This window comes from Gadus morhua, chromosome 20 (assembly GCF_902167405.1).
Source record: "Gadus morhua chromosome 20, gadMor3.0, whole genome shotgun sequence".
NCBI lineage: Eukaryota > Metazoa > Chordata > Actinopteri > Gadiformes > Gadidae > Gadus > Gadus morhua.
This window is the reverse complement of record NC_044067.1, coordinates 17749369-17764144: the sequence shown is the minus strand read 5'-3', so window position 1 is coordinate 17764144 and position 14776 is coordinate 17749369. Positions and strand designations below refer to the sequence as shown.

General features: G+C 46.6%; 1 protein-coding gene across 16 annotated transcripts in view; it reads right to left on the bottom strand.

Annotated features, from left to right (window-relative positions):
- tns1b (tensin 1b) overlaps positions 1-14776 on the bottom strand; it is a 175325-nt gene that overhangs the window by 10445 nt on the left and 150104 nt on the right. For 9 of the 16 annotated variants that reach the window (XM_030343418.1, XM_030343423.1, XM_030343417.1 and 6 more), the window contains 6 exons: positions 11442-13004; positions 10257-10331; positions 6311-6519; positions 5656-5797; positions 1021-1116; positions 464-490 (listed from right to left, as the gene is read on the bottom strand). In XM_030343418.1, the coding sequence (XP_030199278.1) occupies positions 464-490; positions 1021-1116; positions 5656-5797; positions 6311-6519; positions 10257-10331; positions 11442-13004 (2112 nt within the window). The remainder of the gene's footprint in view (positions 1-463; positions 491-1020; positions 1117-5655; positions 5798-6310; positions 6520-10256; positions 10332-11441; positions 13005-14776) is intronic. The other 7 variants (XM_030343430.1, XM_030343433.1, XM_030343421.1 and 4 more) reach the window with 4 other exon arrangements.

The window sequence follows — 14776 nt, the reverse complement described above, 5'->3', positions numbered from 1 at the left end:
AGCAACATGTCAAAGGGCAGTGGTAAACAAACTGCATCTGTTCTCCTTCACCTGTCCTAACTGCTGAGTTCACATTACAAGTAAATGATGGCAATGCCTTTGTCCCAAATAGACCTTAGAAATGTCTGTTACTAGTAACCCTTTCATGATGGAATACTACCCGTGTTATCTGTTAAGATGTCGTATTTGATATAAAATATAATTAAGCCTCATACATGTACTTAGTTTGAGATTATTGTTTGTTTATATAATCTCCTGAATAGTATAAAAAAGGAGAGAGTGACTGCTGTGGAATGGATATTGCGGGACATTGTTAATAATAATTGTGCATCAATGACATTGTTAGAAGGTGTTCTGAGGGAAGAATGCAGGTGACCAGCAAATAGGAAGTTAACACAAAGGAAACGTGGAGATGACATGACTAAAGCCTGTGATGACCCGCTGTTCTTTCCCGTTCTCTTACCTTCCTCACCCTGATCGCTCTCATCCTCTGAGCGGTGTTGGAAAAAATGTACAAAAATAAATATGTATACAGTTAGAAAGATAACTAGGCTACATAGATCCTGCTCTAGTCATAAAAAAGGTTGAATCAACGTATCACGACCGCTTCAAAGTTGCTTCAGATCCAACCCTTCTAAGATCTCTCTTTGACTTGTTTCCAATAGGCTTATTATAATATTATAATCGGTGTTAATACGCATAAGGAGATTGTGCTCATAATTGCTTTTGCTAAGCCTAATCTGCACTAAAACATTAACAAACAGACCCTTTCAAGATATGACGTAAGATCACATTCTTCCTCGATCAAAGAGAAGAGAAAAAATATTGAAAAACAAACTTAAATATTCAGGCCCAATCGATGTGTGTTAAACAGCAGAGAGAGATGTTCTAGCATCCTCATCTTCAATACCTCATTCATTTTCACACATACAAATACATAATACCACGAGTGCATCCATTCTGAGGATGCCCCCCAATCCCTCCCAGTGAGAATCGAACCCGGATCGGACGGGAACTGACCTGAGCCGGTTTGGTTGAGCAGGATCTCAGCCGGATTGTGTGGTTTGAGCCCCAGTGCGGACAGCGGGGTCTTGGCGAGACCAGGGGGCGAGCGACCTAGTGAGGGGGGAAGGGAACCAACAACAGCCTGTTAACCACCACATACACATACACATACACATACACATTCGTCCTGACAGCTGATGCCTGTTGTAAAGCCGGTTACGCCGACGACTGCATTGCGCAGCCCTGTATGGCGACCGCATTTCAGAGGGATCAATGGCCCATGACACTATATCTTATATCATATGAGTCATGTATCAAATATGCAATGATTATTCAATCCTTATATCAGCGCATTGGATGATACGATTTGTATGTCAAAATGAGAAGTTAATTTAGTGTTGTGATTTAGAAAATAGGGCCCCACTTAAAGGCATTGAGCTGTCGAGACCAATACAAGACATTTTAAAAGCAGGGCACAGTAAATGCAGGGGACCCCAGGCACAGGCCACATGGGGAGGGGGAGGGTATGGCCATGCCTCATGCTCTGGCCAGTGGAGGTTTAGGAGTGGTGGGGTTCAGGGGGTGACATCATGCACGTGACCGGTAACAACGTGACACTGAACATTTGGTGAAACGGTGAAATGTGTCGAGCACATGTAGAATAACACAGGCTTGAATGGCTCGCTGTTCAAAAGTGAGTTTCTTGTTTAAAAGGGGGGAAAAAGGCTTTGGGGATTTAATGTTTATGTATGTGATATGTATGTGTCATGTATGTCTCACATTTGTCTCGTAAATGTCTCATGTACGTTTCATGTACATATCCTTTTCATTTGATGTTAAAATTTCAATATAGGTTTATTGACTTCTAGTACAAAAAACGAAATTCAGACATCAGACGAGCAACTTTAAGTGATTAAAATTCACTACATGGGGTGAAAGCACTGGGGTTTGAACTTTGACCCTCACTCAACCCCAAGGGGAAAGATAACAAACGGGGAGTTGCTTTCTGCAGCAAAATCCACGTTGTGACTGGAATAGTTTATGTTTTTGACCAACAAATCACTGTTTTGAATCACTGTCTCCTCCCCTCTTCCCAATTAAGTCACAACAAACAACAAGCAAGTAAAGCAAACAACACAACGACAACAACAACATTTTTGGGGATGAGCGGATGGCTGCCATGATCATTAGGGGTTGGGGCGATTAAACGGGTGGTGGTGGTGGTGGTGGGGGTGGTGGTGTACGGGGAGATGGGGAGGAAGTGAAACAGCAGCAACAGGAAACCAGAACCAGATGAGCCACACAGAGAGCAGCAGGCCGGTAGCGCTGGATTCACTACTCCTAAAATAAACAACACAGGATAGTTCTGTGGTTCTGGTCCCATCCGCAAGCACTGGGCCCACACAATGTCCCTCTGTCTGTCCGGCTGCATTGTCTGGCTGTTCATCTCTTGTGAAAGAGACGAACAGACTGTCAGACGAATAAAGTCGACAATATATATATTGAAAGAGACAGTGTGCGACTGTGTAATTTTGTGTGTGTGAGAGATAGTTGGAGTTTGTTTATGCTTGTGTTTGAGAGAAAGAGGGAGTATTGTATGCATATGTGTGTGTCTGTATGTGTGTATGTAAGTGCCTGTTTGTGTCTATGTATGTGTGTCTATGTATATTTGTGCGTCATGTCCGTCATCACAGACTCCGTCCTTGCTGCTCCCATGTGGCGGCCATGCAGTCTGAAGCATGTACACGTGTGTGTGTGTGACAGAGGGGAAGGGATAACTCAATGGTTGCTATGCAACAGGGACGACAACAAGAAGGAGCGGGGGGGAGGGGGGAGTTATGGGAGGCTGACATCGGTGCGCTGGGAACGGTGGAACTCTGAGGAAACATCTAGAAGTGACGTGCGTCCTCCACTTACCAAAGAATCCATAGCAATTCTTTGTACGCACAACCTAACCAGAAAATGTGCTCTGCACAGCCCGGGGCTTTTAGGGACCGGAATATTCTGGAAGTGTGCGCTCCGAGAGAGGTGGTTTCTTGTGTGTCTGCGGGTGTGTGAGGAGCTCAGGGATATTGTGGAAAACATGGAGAAACGGTGACTCTGGTTACAGGTGGTGGTGGCGGTGGTGACATTTAACTTGACTTGTTGCGCTCGACTGAGTGTAATCCCGAATTCTTTCCGACCTCGCCGGTGTGACGGAGCGAGACCTCGGTTTGAAAGAAAAGTCTCAGTGTCGTTTGAACCGAATGTTCCCTCACAGAAAAGGCCAACGGTTTCACAGTCGAGTGTAAAATGATGGGCGTTAAAAAATATGCCGGCCATTTTAGTGGGAAGGTTTTTACGGGTGAGCCTAGGGAGAGACAAGCGAGCTGATTGGATGATGTCATTGGTCGGAGCTCTGTAATGTTTGACTCATGTTTAAAACTCAGGAGGGGACGTTGTGTGAGTGTGTACGTGTGTGTGTGTGTGTGTGCGTGCGTGTGTGAGTGTGTACGTGTGCCTGTGCGTGTGCGTGTGTTTGTGTGTGAGAGAAGGGGGTAAGGTATTTAGCACTGACACTGGGCGCTGAATGTGCACACCATATGTGGATGTGCAGACAGACGGGAGAAGACAGAGAGAGTTGTGATCGTTTACTTTAACTCTCTGCCTGACTGACTCCGTCAGATCTATTTATCCCGGGGTATCCAAAGAGCCTGCTCATTAAGCTTGCTGTGTGTCTGAAACATTGAATTATCAAATATCTGTCATATGAGCTGGGTTAAATTAATTTCCGTTTCTAAATCCATCCATCTGTCTGCCAGCTTCCAATTTCTTTTTTCTTTTTTTTCGATGGGCAAGGATCTCATGAATATAGATGAATGTGGGATTTTGACTACATTGCATGTGATATTTTGACCAACGGGCATGTGACCATAACTGAATGCTGTGAATTCTGTGTTATATCAGTGAAGGTAACCCAGGACCAATATTTTCAAGTGACTTGTTTTTGTGCAAAATGTGCAGTAGGATTAGATTCCTGGGTGTAAATAGTGTGAATTAAAGGTATTTTCAGATTTCGATGCAGCGATTAATATTTTTCAGGGTTCATTCTGTCAATCTAAGATGAAACGGTTTGCTTTAAAAAAAGAAGAAAAAGATTTAGAACATCCGATTAATGAAGGTTTAAGTGCTCAAGCAATCACACGTGATAGAGTGAACATCATTTAACTATGTTTCTTCACGGAAATAGATCATTATCTATTTGAATGCAAGAACCTAGTGTTTAAACACGAAAGAGGATTGATTTACAGCTCATCAATTACGACATACTACTTATTTACCACATTTATCAACCATATTTGTTGGATAACTGTTGAGCATTTAACTGAAACCAACTATAATGGGCCTTATTCACCGAGCGGTCAACTTGGATCAATCTTGGTTCTGAACGCTAGCTGGTTGATGGAACTAAATGTAACATTCAGCTCATATATGGTAAGGAATATGGACGCAGAGCCTATGACATCACCAAATGGTTTACATACCACTGTTATTAGCCTTAGATTTAATAATATGACTTTGGCGACACCTTTGGCCGTAAGCGGTACTTGTTCCCAGAGATACAACCACTGATACTAAGTTACCGATCATAATTCTGCAAATGCAAGGGCTTTTATCAGAGGGCCACAGGCTCACTCACTATTGTGTTACCTCATTTGACTATAGATATTGACTTAACTTGTAGATATTTACATGAAAATATAGATATCACCATTTTAAGACTCTTTAATGAAATAAAACTGTCAAACTACTAAATATTTTATGTGGAAAAGAACTAGCCACTGAGATTCTAAGCCAATAAAGAAAAGAAAAGTATTCTCTATACATTAGGAAAATTAAATCACAAGTTTCCGTATGACTCGGAACGGGTACCTTTTTTTTGGTATACAACCACCACGAGCCACCTATTGGCCGTTAGATGAACTACACATCAGTCGCCTTCGCATGGTCATGGCTGCCGCTTGACTCAATTACATGCCCTTGCTAGCGTTTAGAACCAAGATGGCCACCAGCTGAATAAGACTGCCGAGATCCAATACCCGTACTTCCATGAGTAATATCAGTACTCACTGAGTACGTTAATTTTTCAGATGTGAGTGCTGTTCCAAATCGAGTACTCCGTGGTGCACTAACCGGAAATTACGATCACGACTGCCGCTGCGGCTCCTCCCCCGCAATAAACATCCCGCTTTGAAGGGTGAACTCTTTACGCCTAGCAGCTATAAAAAGCTATAAAAACTACAAAATGACTCTATTAATGCAGGCTATGTGGAAAATGTGCCGACTTTGGCTCAGCCTGGCTCCGCCTCTTCCGCTACGTAGCTAAGATGGCTGCCGTTGAGTACGGAAAGTGTCCTTCAATCCACACTTCACGATTAGCCCGTTTTGAGTACGACATCCGGGTCCTTGAAGTACACTTCTTTTCGCCGGATCTGAATTGGAACGTACTACGTACTCAAAATGTGGCTAGTAAGTACGGATAGTACGGGTATTGGAACACGGCACAATGGCTACAGTAAAATAAACAACCTTCTTCTCTCTCGCTAACTAACTGCTTACTCCTACGCCAGAGCTCCACAGTGCCCTCTGTCAGCGGGGCGGGGGACTTACACAGGTTGAAGTAAGGGGTTTGCGGCGACACAGGGAATGCAGGGGTTTGGGGGAAGACCTCACCACCAGCAAGAGGGGAGGGGCTCACGGGCCCCCCCGCCTCCAGCTCCTCGAAGGCCTCCCGGTAGCTGTGGATGTGCCTCTGCAGCAGGGGGAGGAATATTACAGGGTAGGGGGGCCACGGAGATACAAACACAAACACAAGAGACACACAAACACACAAAATGAACAGACAATTTTTGCATCAATACAATATCAAAGAGGAAGGGCCACGGACGGACGCAGACAAACAGAAAGACAGAAAGACAGACAGACAGCAAGGGGAAAATGGTTAGTTAATATTTTTGATTCAAAGTTTATTACAAGGTTTATCATGGTCAATGAAATTATTGTGACACAACTGCGGTCTATAATTTATCATAGATTGAAAAGAAACTAGGTATATTGTATTAAAATATGACCATATAATAAATAATAATGACACAAATACTTAATATCACAAACAATAGCAGCTACATCCCAAGTATTTACAGGCGGGCCGCTAGATGATTACGTGAATACGATAGCGATACAAGAATAAATTGCACAATCAGATATCATCCAGATAGCTCATGAGGGCAAAAACAGCAGAAATCTAATATAAAGTTACCCTTACCTCCTTGGGTCTCCCGCCGGGGTTCAAAGCGATGGCGTTAACAAACTCTGGCGAGACGCAGCGGATGGGCGAGCGAAGGGGTCCGTCAGGGCAGGTGGCGTCAACGCTGCCGTCCGGAACGTTCTGGAACTGCCCTCCGTCGCTGGGCACCCGGTGGCGCGGCGACGGGGCGGTGGGGTCCTCAAACGAAATCCCCCGAGACTGGACACCTGAGCGGGAACAAACACAGAGTTGCGTAAGACCCCGCAAAACTTATTTCTCGTTCTCATTGCTCTAATTCGTTATAGCCTAGAGCGTCGTGAAGAACCCAACATCAGGCCGTCATTCTGAGGTCCCCTTTCGCAGGGTGCTTGCTTAGATGCCTCCGGAGACGTGTGGGTTTCCACATGGGGGAGTGGGGACTATTTTAACGGTCGCACGGGCGGCTGGAAGCGAGGCATGAGGATGCACTGGGATGCATTGAAAGCCCGGCAAGCTGTGGCTCTCGCACAGCCTTGGACGAGTACAAAATGTAGACTTGACAACGACTGCAGTGTAAAGACACACACACGTACACACACACAAAGGGTTGCGTCAAGCAGGCTCATTGGGGTTAGAAGGATACACTCAGTGAGTTTTATCTGACACAAAGCATGATTTGTTTGCTTGAGTGTTTCAGAATCTGGAATTTTGCAGTCCTCGTGTTGTGAAACTGTGGCTAAGACACTCTATTTGGCTTCTTTAAAACAGCAGGTATCAGGAACTTCTGGTACAATTGACTTGGTACAAATCATCAGTTTACTGACTTAAGTGTTTGAGCAGCGTCTTTTCTGAAGGAAACTTTGACTATTTGTGTACGCCTTGGCTGAAAGTTTGTGAAAGGTTGAGACGACGACCTCCCCAACAGAAAGGTTGAGAGCTGAAAGAGGGCAATTGTGAAACACTATCGTAATTCACTTTATATCCTGACTCGACTCAAAGCAACCATTATCGGAAAAGGTTCTCCCTCCCTGTAGTTTATAACAACGTCAGCTGAAACTATGGCTATCCAATTAATTGATTAGCTACTAGCATTTTGATTACAGAGTACTCGGATTGATTGCCGTTTTCCCCCTTGAACAGCAGTACTGTTGGGACTAAGAGAGACACCTCCCTACTTCTAATAAATATAATAAATATATTAGTTAAATCCCCATAACTACTCATGTAAACAAAGGAACAAAGGCTGGCTAACAATGTGTCCCAACAAAGATGCAATGGATGGCCTTGATCCATGAGGTCCTAACAGACACACCCATCAGAGAGCACTGAGTGTTATGGAAACCATGAACAATATTTACCGCCTCTTCTGTTGACCTCTCTCTTAAACCCGAGCGGGCCAAAGCTAAGACATGTGGTGGAGTTAGCGATAGCATTCGCCTGCAGCTGTGAAAATGTAAAGACACAGTTAGAGATGTTTGGGAGTGAGGCCTACTGCCAGAGAGACATACTTTAGGTGGTTATAAAAAAAGGAAAACTATTTCCCCAACGGTTCCCGAGTAAGACAACCACAAACTGTCATTCTGATAATCTGGGGTTTAGCATTATTTTCATTATGAAAAATTATAATGGTTTTCTAATGGTGGATGAAAATATGCAGCTGATCATTATGGTTCCATAATACTGTAAAACCTATGATAACCACCTGCCAATCACACAGTCGCCAATAAAAAGTCTACTACTCATTTTAATTTGAATGCGTTGATTGTTCTCAACCTCAGTTGTAAGTTAAGTTACTTAGGGAGACTAGAATCTGCTGAATGACATAATGGCAGAATATACTAAGGACCTAGAATCCGAACAAGCATCTTGTTCTAAGACCCTAGCATCCAACACAACCATCTTGTTCAAGGTATAGCATCCAACACAACTAACTTGATCTTAGGCCCTAGCATCCAACACAACCATCTTGTTCTAAGGCCCTAGCATCCAACACAACCATCTTGGTTCTACAGGCCTAGCATCCAACTTAACCATCTTGTTCTAAGGACCTATCATCCAACACAACCATCTTGTTCTAAGGCCCTAGCAGCCAACCACCATCTTGTTCTAGCGACCTAGCATCAACACAGCTATCTTGTTCCCAGGGCCTGGCACAGACACAGGGACATGTTCAGGAGATGGACGTGGTGGGTGTGTGCTCGAGTACATCTTGGAACGCATGCAGGAACCCCAACACCACATCTCCAGCCCCCCTCTCCCTCCCATCCCTCCAAAACCCCTCCATGCAACCGTTGCTGGAAACACGCAAACCAGATGTATCTGAGACGCACAGCTCTACAGCAGAGCGCTGTCAAACACGAGGCCCGTTGCCTTGGCAACGAGTAATGGCTTCCAGCTGGAGCGGCGTGAGATTCCCATGGCTCTTCAGGATCCCGACATTTTTTTCTTTCACTTTCTTCCTTTTTAATTTAGTCGAATATTTAATCCAATATACAAAACATGTGGAGCAGCATAATGTTGATTCCAAAACAAACTTTAGATCAGATTCTCGCTATTTTATTTACATTAGCAAGAAAAACACGTGTTCTTTTCACAATATGGTTATGCACACTGCGTGCAAGAGGTTATGCAAGGGGAGACTGCAGGTTGGTACGAAGGTATGTATGTATAATTGGAAGGTTGATCAGGTGGGAGAATTTTACCCCCATTTCCGATTCAAAACGTGGATTTTATCTCTCATGTTGTTACTTATATTGTAATTCTACACAGTGGATGGCTGAGACCATGAAAAAAAGAAAATGTACATCTATAATATACATATTTGAACATCGATATCATGATATATATTCAGTAATACTATCTGATCTCAGAACTAACCCTAATACTCTCAAGCGTTCTAACTCTACTTCTACAGGGCACTGTTGTCTATGAAACCTCGTAGACATTAATGTCTGGGGGCCCTGGATAACAAACCAGACCAGGGCACTCCTGGGGGCCCCTGAAAAGACAGATTAGGTCAGTGTCCCGCTCTAAACCCTCCCCTCAGACTGCTTAGAACTCGATGATGTGTTCAACCGGGCCCTGTGCGTCCCATTCTGGATTGGGTGTCCTTTCACTGTCTTGTCTGACGGGCGGAGGGAAACAGGGCGTGCTATAAAGGAGCGAAGAAAGGAGCCCAGTGTTTTCCTGGGCCCTGTTATTGTTACCCAAGTTTGGTCTGAAAAAAAAATAAAGGTCTCTTGTGACATGCACTCCGGCAGGCCCGCGGACAGAGAGGTCTTTGTGCTCTGTTTGTCTCATCCCTGGTGAGACTCAACGTTATCCAGCTTATTTCTGTTGAGGTGATTGTGAAACTTAAAAAAAAGATTTGTGTGATTTGATTAATGAACATGAAGAATGGAAGAACAACAAGATAAGAAGGGGGCTAAACCGAGGTTCCTGTAAAAGAACACGACATCTGCGTGTTGTATTGTGTGTTGCATGGACCGGATAAGAGACCAGACAAGCGATTGACCAGGGACATTCGAGTGGGCTGAGCATAGCGGTGTGCATGTTTCTTAAAGGGCCCCTTTTTACAACCAGGTGTGAGGTTGGTCAGCCATTACAAGCCATTTTGAAATATGCCCTATAGTGACATCACGTGTAAAAGTGTCCACACAGATGGGAATGCAATTTGTTATGGCTATTCAACATCACACCTTGTGGGAGAAAAGGGCAATTTAAACAGCTATGGCTTTTCTGAAAACGCTTGTTTGAGCAGTGAGAGTGAATACAGCTGACAGTGGAATACAACAAATAAGGTGAAGATGGTATGAGTGAGTAGGAAAAACAGAGGCGAAGACACCACATGAGAAAATACACATCTGCACAGCAGGAGACTGCAATCAAGACACAGGCATTGGATCACAGATGACACATTAAGAGTTGGATTAGGAAGGACAACACAGAACCCAAATTGGATGCACGCAGCAGAGGACAAACCAACCAGAGGGAGACTGGGAACGTTGGTGGTCAGACTGAAGGGAAATCTTTCGGACACTTTGTGCCCGAGCCGAGTACTCTGGGAAAAGATGGTAAATGGTTGGAAAATAAAAATAAAGGGAGAGTTGGTTTAGGTCAAATCAAGGAGAGAGAAAGTAAAAAGGAAACAGGATTGATGAATGATGAAATTAAGTAGCATGTTTGTAACCATAACAGAGGAGAAGGCGGATGGATGAACGATAATCCTTGAATGTCAACACAAGGAAAATAACATAAAGTACTTATATTTGGAAGGGGTCATTTATCATCATCAACACTTAAGGCTCCTGCTGGAACACAGTGAGTAAAACTGGAAATGATGATGTGGCGTAAACGTTCAACCAGTTGTGTTTGTTAAGATAAACCTTTTTTAGTGTCTGGGCTTCAAAAGTGCACTTTGCTGTTGATTCCACGCAAACTCTCTCTGACATTTCTTATCACCCCGGCTCTCTGCTGTGCCTCAGCCATTACACAGCCTCCCTATGTGGATTTTGTCTCATTCCACTTTTTTTTCTACTCGGCAGGACAAGCCTAATGTATTTGCTTTGGGGCTGTCAACTTCCTGGTCTGAAAAGACCACTTCCTGTTTGAGCCTGTGTGATAGCCGCTGGTGAGCTGACAGGGGAGATAAGGAGGGACGGGTCACTGTTTGAACAGAACTGTGAACACAGAGTGAGAGGCCGGCTGTCCATACTGATAGATGGCACTGGCATGGTGTTGCTGTTTGCTTTGGATTGGTTTCCAGGCCCGCTTTGAACACACGCCTGGATGCTGCACCAATGGATTATCGCATCTGAGGCTTCGTGGTTAAACTTTTATCTGCATTGTGTAACCTTTCAAAGTTTGCCACAACTTTTTTGGGGCAACTTTTGCCAAGAAAGATTTCAAACTTGTCAACACAGACTTTGCTAAGTCTGCAAAAACTGTACCATTGACATCATTATTATCAATCTCAGACATTCTTACGCATTCATTCTTGCTTTCTTACGTTAATTTTGCCTAATAACAAACCATCATCATCATCATCATTATTCATCATTATTATATGAAATGCATTGCTATGTTTGTACACAAACTAACCATTGAAATCATTCGCATGAGTGTTTTTGTTTCACTTCACACACTGTGCTAACTTAACATAACAACTCACCGGCCACCCGCTGGGCCACCAGGCCCTCTACATTGAACACCTCATCCGAATCCGCCTCTCTGGGCTGGGATGACGCAGAGGCTGCGCTGGGGCTCCTCTCCATCTCCGGGGCCTCCGTGGCCAGGGCCATGGTGCTGGGAGGGTAGTTGTTGATGGGCTTCAGCTGGAAATGCCCCACTCCACCGCTGGAGGCCTGCGGCTGTAGCCCCGTCCCGTTGGGAAGGGTCGCGTAGCCCTGGAACCCGGGGCCGTGGGACGAGCCCGGCGGGGAGGCGAAGTGGCGGCTCATGTCGGACACGGGGCCGGCGGGGTGGGCGGGATGGTTGGCGTGGATGGCGGCGTCGGCCTGGTAGGAGGGCCGGGCCTGGCTCTGGGAGAAGGAGGGCTGGGTGGTGACCACGCTGGCCTCCCTCAGCGGGGCGCTCTGGGACTTTGGCACCGCAGGGCGGCCCGGGTCCAGGTCCAGCATGAGGAGGTTGAGGGTCTCGATGGACTGCTCGATCTCCTGCTGCGAGGTGCTGCGGCGCTGGGGGAACTGGGACAGGCTGCTCTGGCCAGCCGTGGAGGCCTTTGGCGGGCTGAAGCTGAGGCCCTCCGTCATGGGCTCCTCCGGCACGCCGAACCTCTGCCACACGTTGAGGCCCCGCTGGACCGCGTCCTTGCTGCTGGTGGTCCGGGTGGGGGCTCTGGGCATGGACTTCAGCTCCCCGCCACAGGACTGCGTGCGGTACAGGCCGCCGTTCAGACCCATGGGGTACTCGCCGGAGGTCGGCACCGACTCGCTCTGCGTCATGCCTCCGGCTTTCCCGTAGTGGACGCTGGGGGACTCCAGGGGCCTCTCGGGCGCGCTGCGCTCCAGGTAGGGCACGTGGTCCTGCCCGTTGGTCACGATCACCTCCGACTGGTAGTAGAGGTCGGCGGGTGTGGCCCGGCCCTCGGTGGAGGAGAAGGTCCCCAGGCTGTCCACGCTGTTCCCCTCCTGGCTGGTGGGGAGCTCGTCGTCCAGGATGTCCGTCTCGCGGTCCATGGTGTTGTTGCCGCTGCTGTTGGCGGTGGCAGCGGCGGCGGTGGCGTTGGTGGTCGGGCTGGATGCTGAGATGAGGGCGTTGTGGTGGCCGTTGACGTGCACCTGGGCGGGCACCAGGTGCAGCATCCTGCCCGCGGCCTGGGCGGGGGGCGCGGTCAGGTAGCCCTGCCGGCGCAGGGGGCCCTCCAGCCCGCTCAGCAGCTGGTCCAGCTCCTGCTTCTCCTGGAGGCTGAGGGGTTGCTGGGTCGCTGCCGGGACCTGGCGCTGCTCCTCTGCGACGAAGGGCGGGTTCGTCTGGCTCAGAGGGGCAGTGGGCGGGGCCGCTAGTGCGGCTTCATCCGTCCGGTCGGTCTTGATGGAGGCGGTGGAGTTTCCCGAGTCGCTGCTCACCGAGAGGGCGTGGTCGACGGCGGGTAGGGCGTGGTCGACGGCGGTGGGCGGCAGGCCGTTAGCCGTCACCGAACCCTCGGCAGACTCCTTCTTGCGGACCTTGGCGTACAAACTACCGTCCAAAGGACCTTCTGTGTGGATGACTTCTGGAGATGACAGAGCGGAAAAAAAGAAGAAGGAAAGGAACTGGTTAGTGTGCGATGGTTTCATGCAGTGCATCGCATAACTTTAGATCTACAAAATGTACACCAAAAGGTTCAAAGTAGTAGATCAAAATACTGATAGAAAAGGATGAATACACATCAACATATTAACTTCAGTCAGAAGAAGTCATCCATGTTTGAGGTTTGGATCGACAAAATGTACCCACTATGTTAGGGAATAAATGAACGGAGAAAGCGAGAAGTGCAGGAGTTATTATGGGTCCTCAATGTGTGGCTATTTCTCAAGAAACTGCAGCGAAAGCCAGAGTTGGCTCAGGCCCTACCTATTCTACCAGCCCTCAGGAAATGAGCCGGGGCTGTGGCATGTGTGGTGGAAAGGAGGATGAGGTCACCCAGTACAGCATCACTCTGCCCAGGAGCCCCACGGGCCCCACGGCCCCACGTCACCTGACCAGTGGGCCCCTCCAACACAATATCTGCTCCTGGCTTGGTGTTGTCGCCGAGATGTTGCCATGCGCTAATGTACTGATGACGCTTTGGTATAATGAAAACACTCATAGGCACATTCATATGCGCACACACACACACACACGTCAAACTATATTATAGAAATGTTGACAACGGTCTTTTACACACCAACAGAACCTTTCCTCTTTCTCTCCCCAAAAACACAAACATACATATATATAAATATATCCTATATATATAAATTCACACACACACACACACACACACACACACACACACACACACACACACACACACACACACACACACACACACACACACACACACACACACACACACACACACACACAGGCCACTCCCATGGCTAAATTGGGGAGGGGAGCTCCCACTAGAGGCTCTAAGCTCTTAGTCATGGCTGGAAAATCCTCATCAGAGGGGGTGGGAGGCTTCCCCTGCCCACGAGAAAGACAAAGACACAAGTCACCGAAAGAACACAGGGAAGCGCACATGTTGTTGTTGTGTCTTTTCTCTTGAAAGCTCTTTGTTATGCAGTTTTGCATTTATAATTAGCTATATGAAAGTTCTAATGATTTACACACACATACACACACACACACACAAACACACACACACACACACACACACACACACACACACACACACACACACACACACACACACACACACACACACACACACACACACACACACACAAAGGCAAACACACACAAAGACACAAACTCCCAGACCCACGCAAACTCACACACACAAATCGCCTGTGATTTCTTGATCTTACAAGCTTCACCATGTATATCAAAGTTAGCATCTACATGCTAAATATAGCCTGTGCAGTATAGATTCTGCATTAGTCTAGGCAGTGTGTTTAGCAGTCACGGTGCTAAACATAACAAATCAGTATTAATGGTCTCTCTCTATACTTTCAAGACCAACTACACATAGAGTTCACGTCCCTCTTGTGACACATGGGTCCTCCATCGAATACAAGAAGCAGCTTCTTCATGACTAGAAAACACGTGAGGGTTTGAACATTGAGCAACAAAGCTTCTGGCGCTGATCAGATTAGCAGAGTAGATAGAAGGAAAAACAACATGGGCATGAAATGTGGATTATTAGGAGGAGTGAGTACTATGTAGCTATTGAGTAATTACCACGTTTGTTTACAAACCAGTAACAGAAATATATTGCTGCAAACAGTATTCTTGTTGAGCAATCACGGGGGACATTGAGTGAATCAGATGATTGCACTGTGACTACAGCTCCCATGA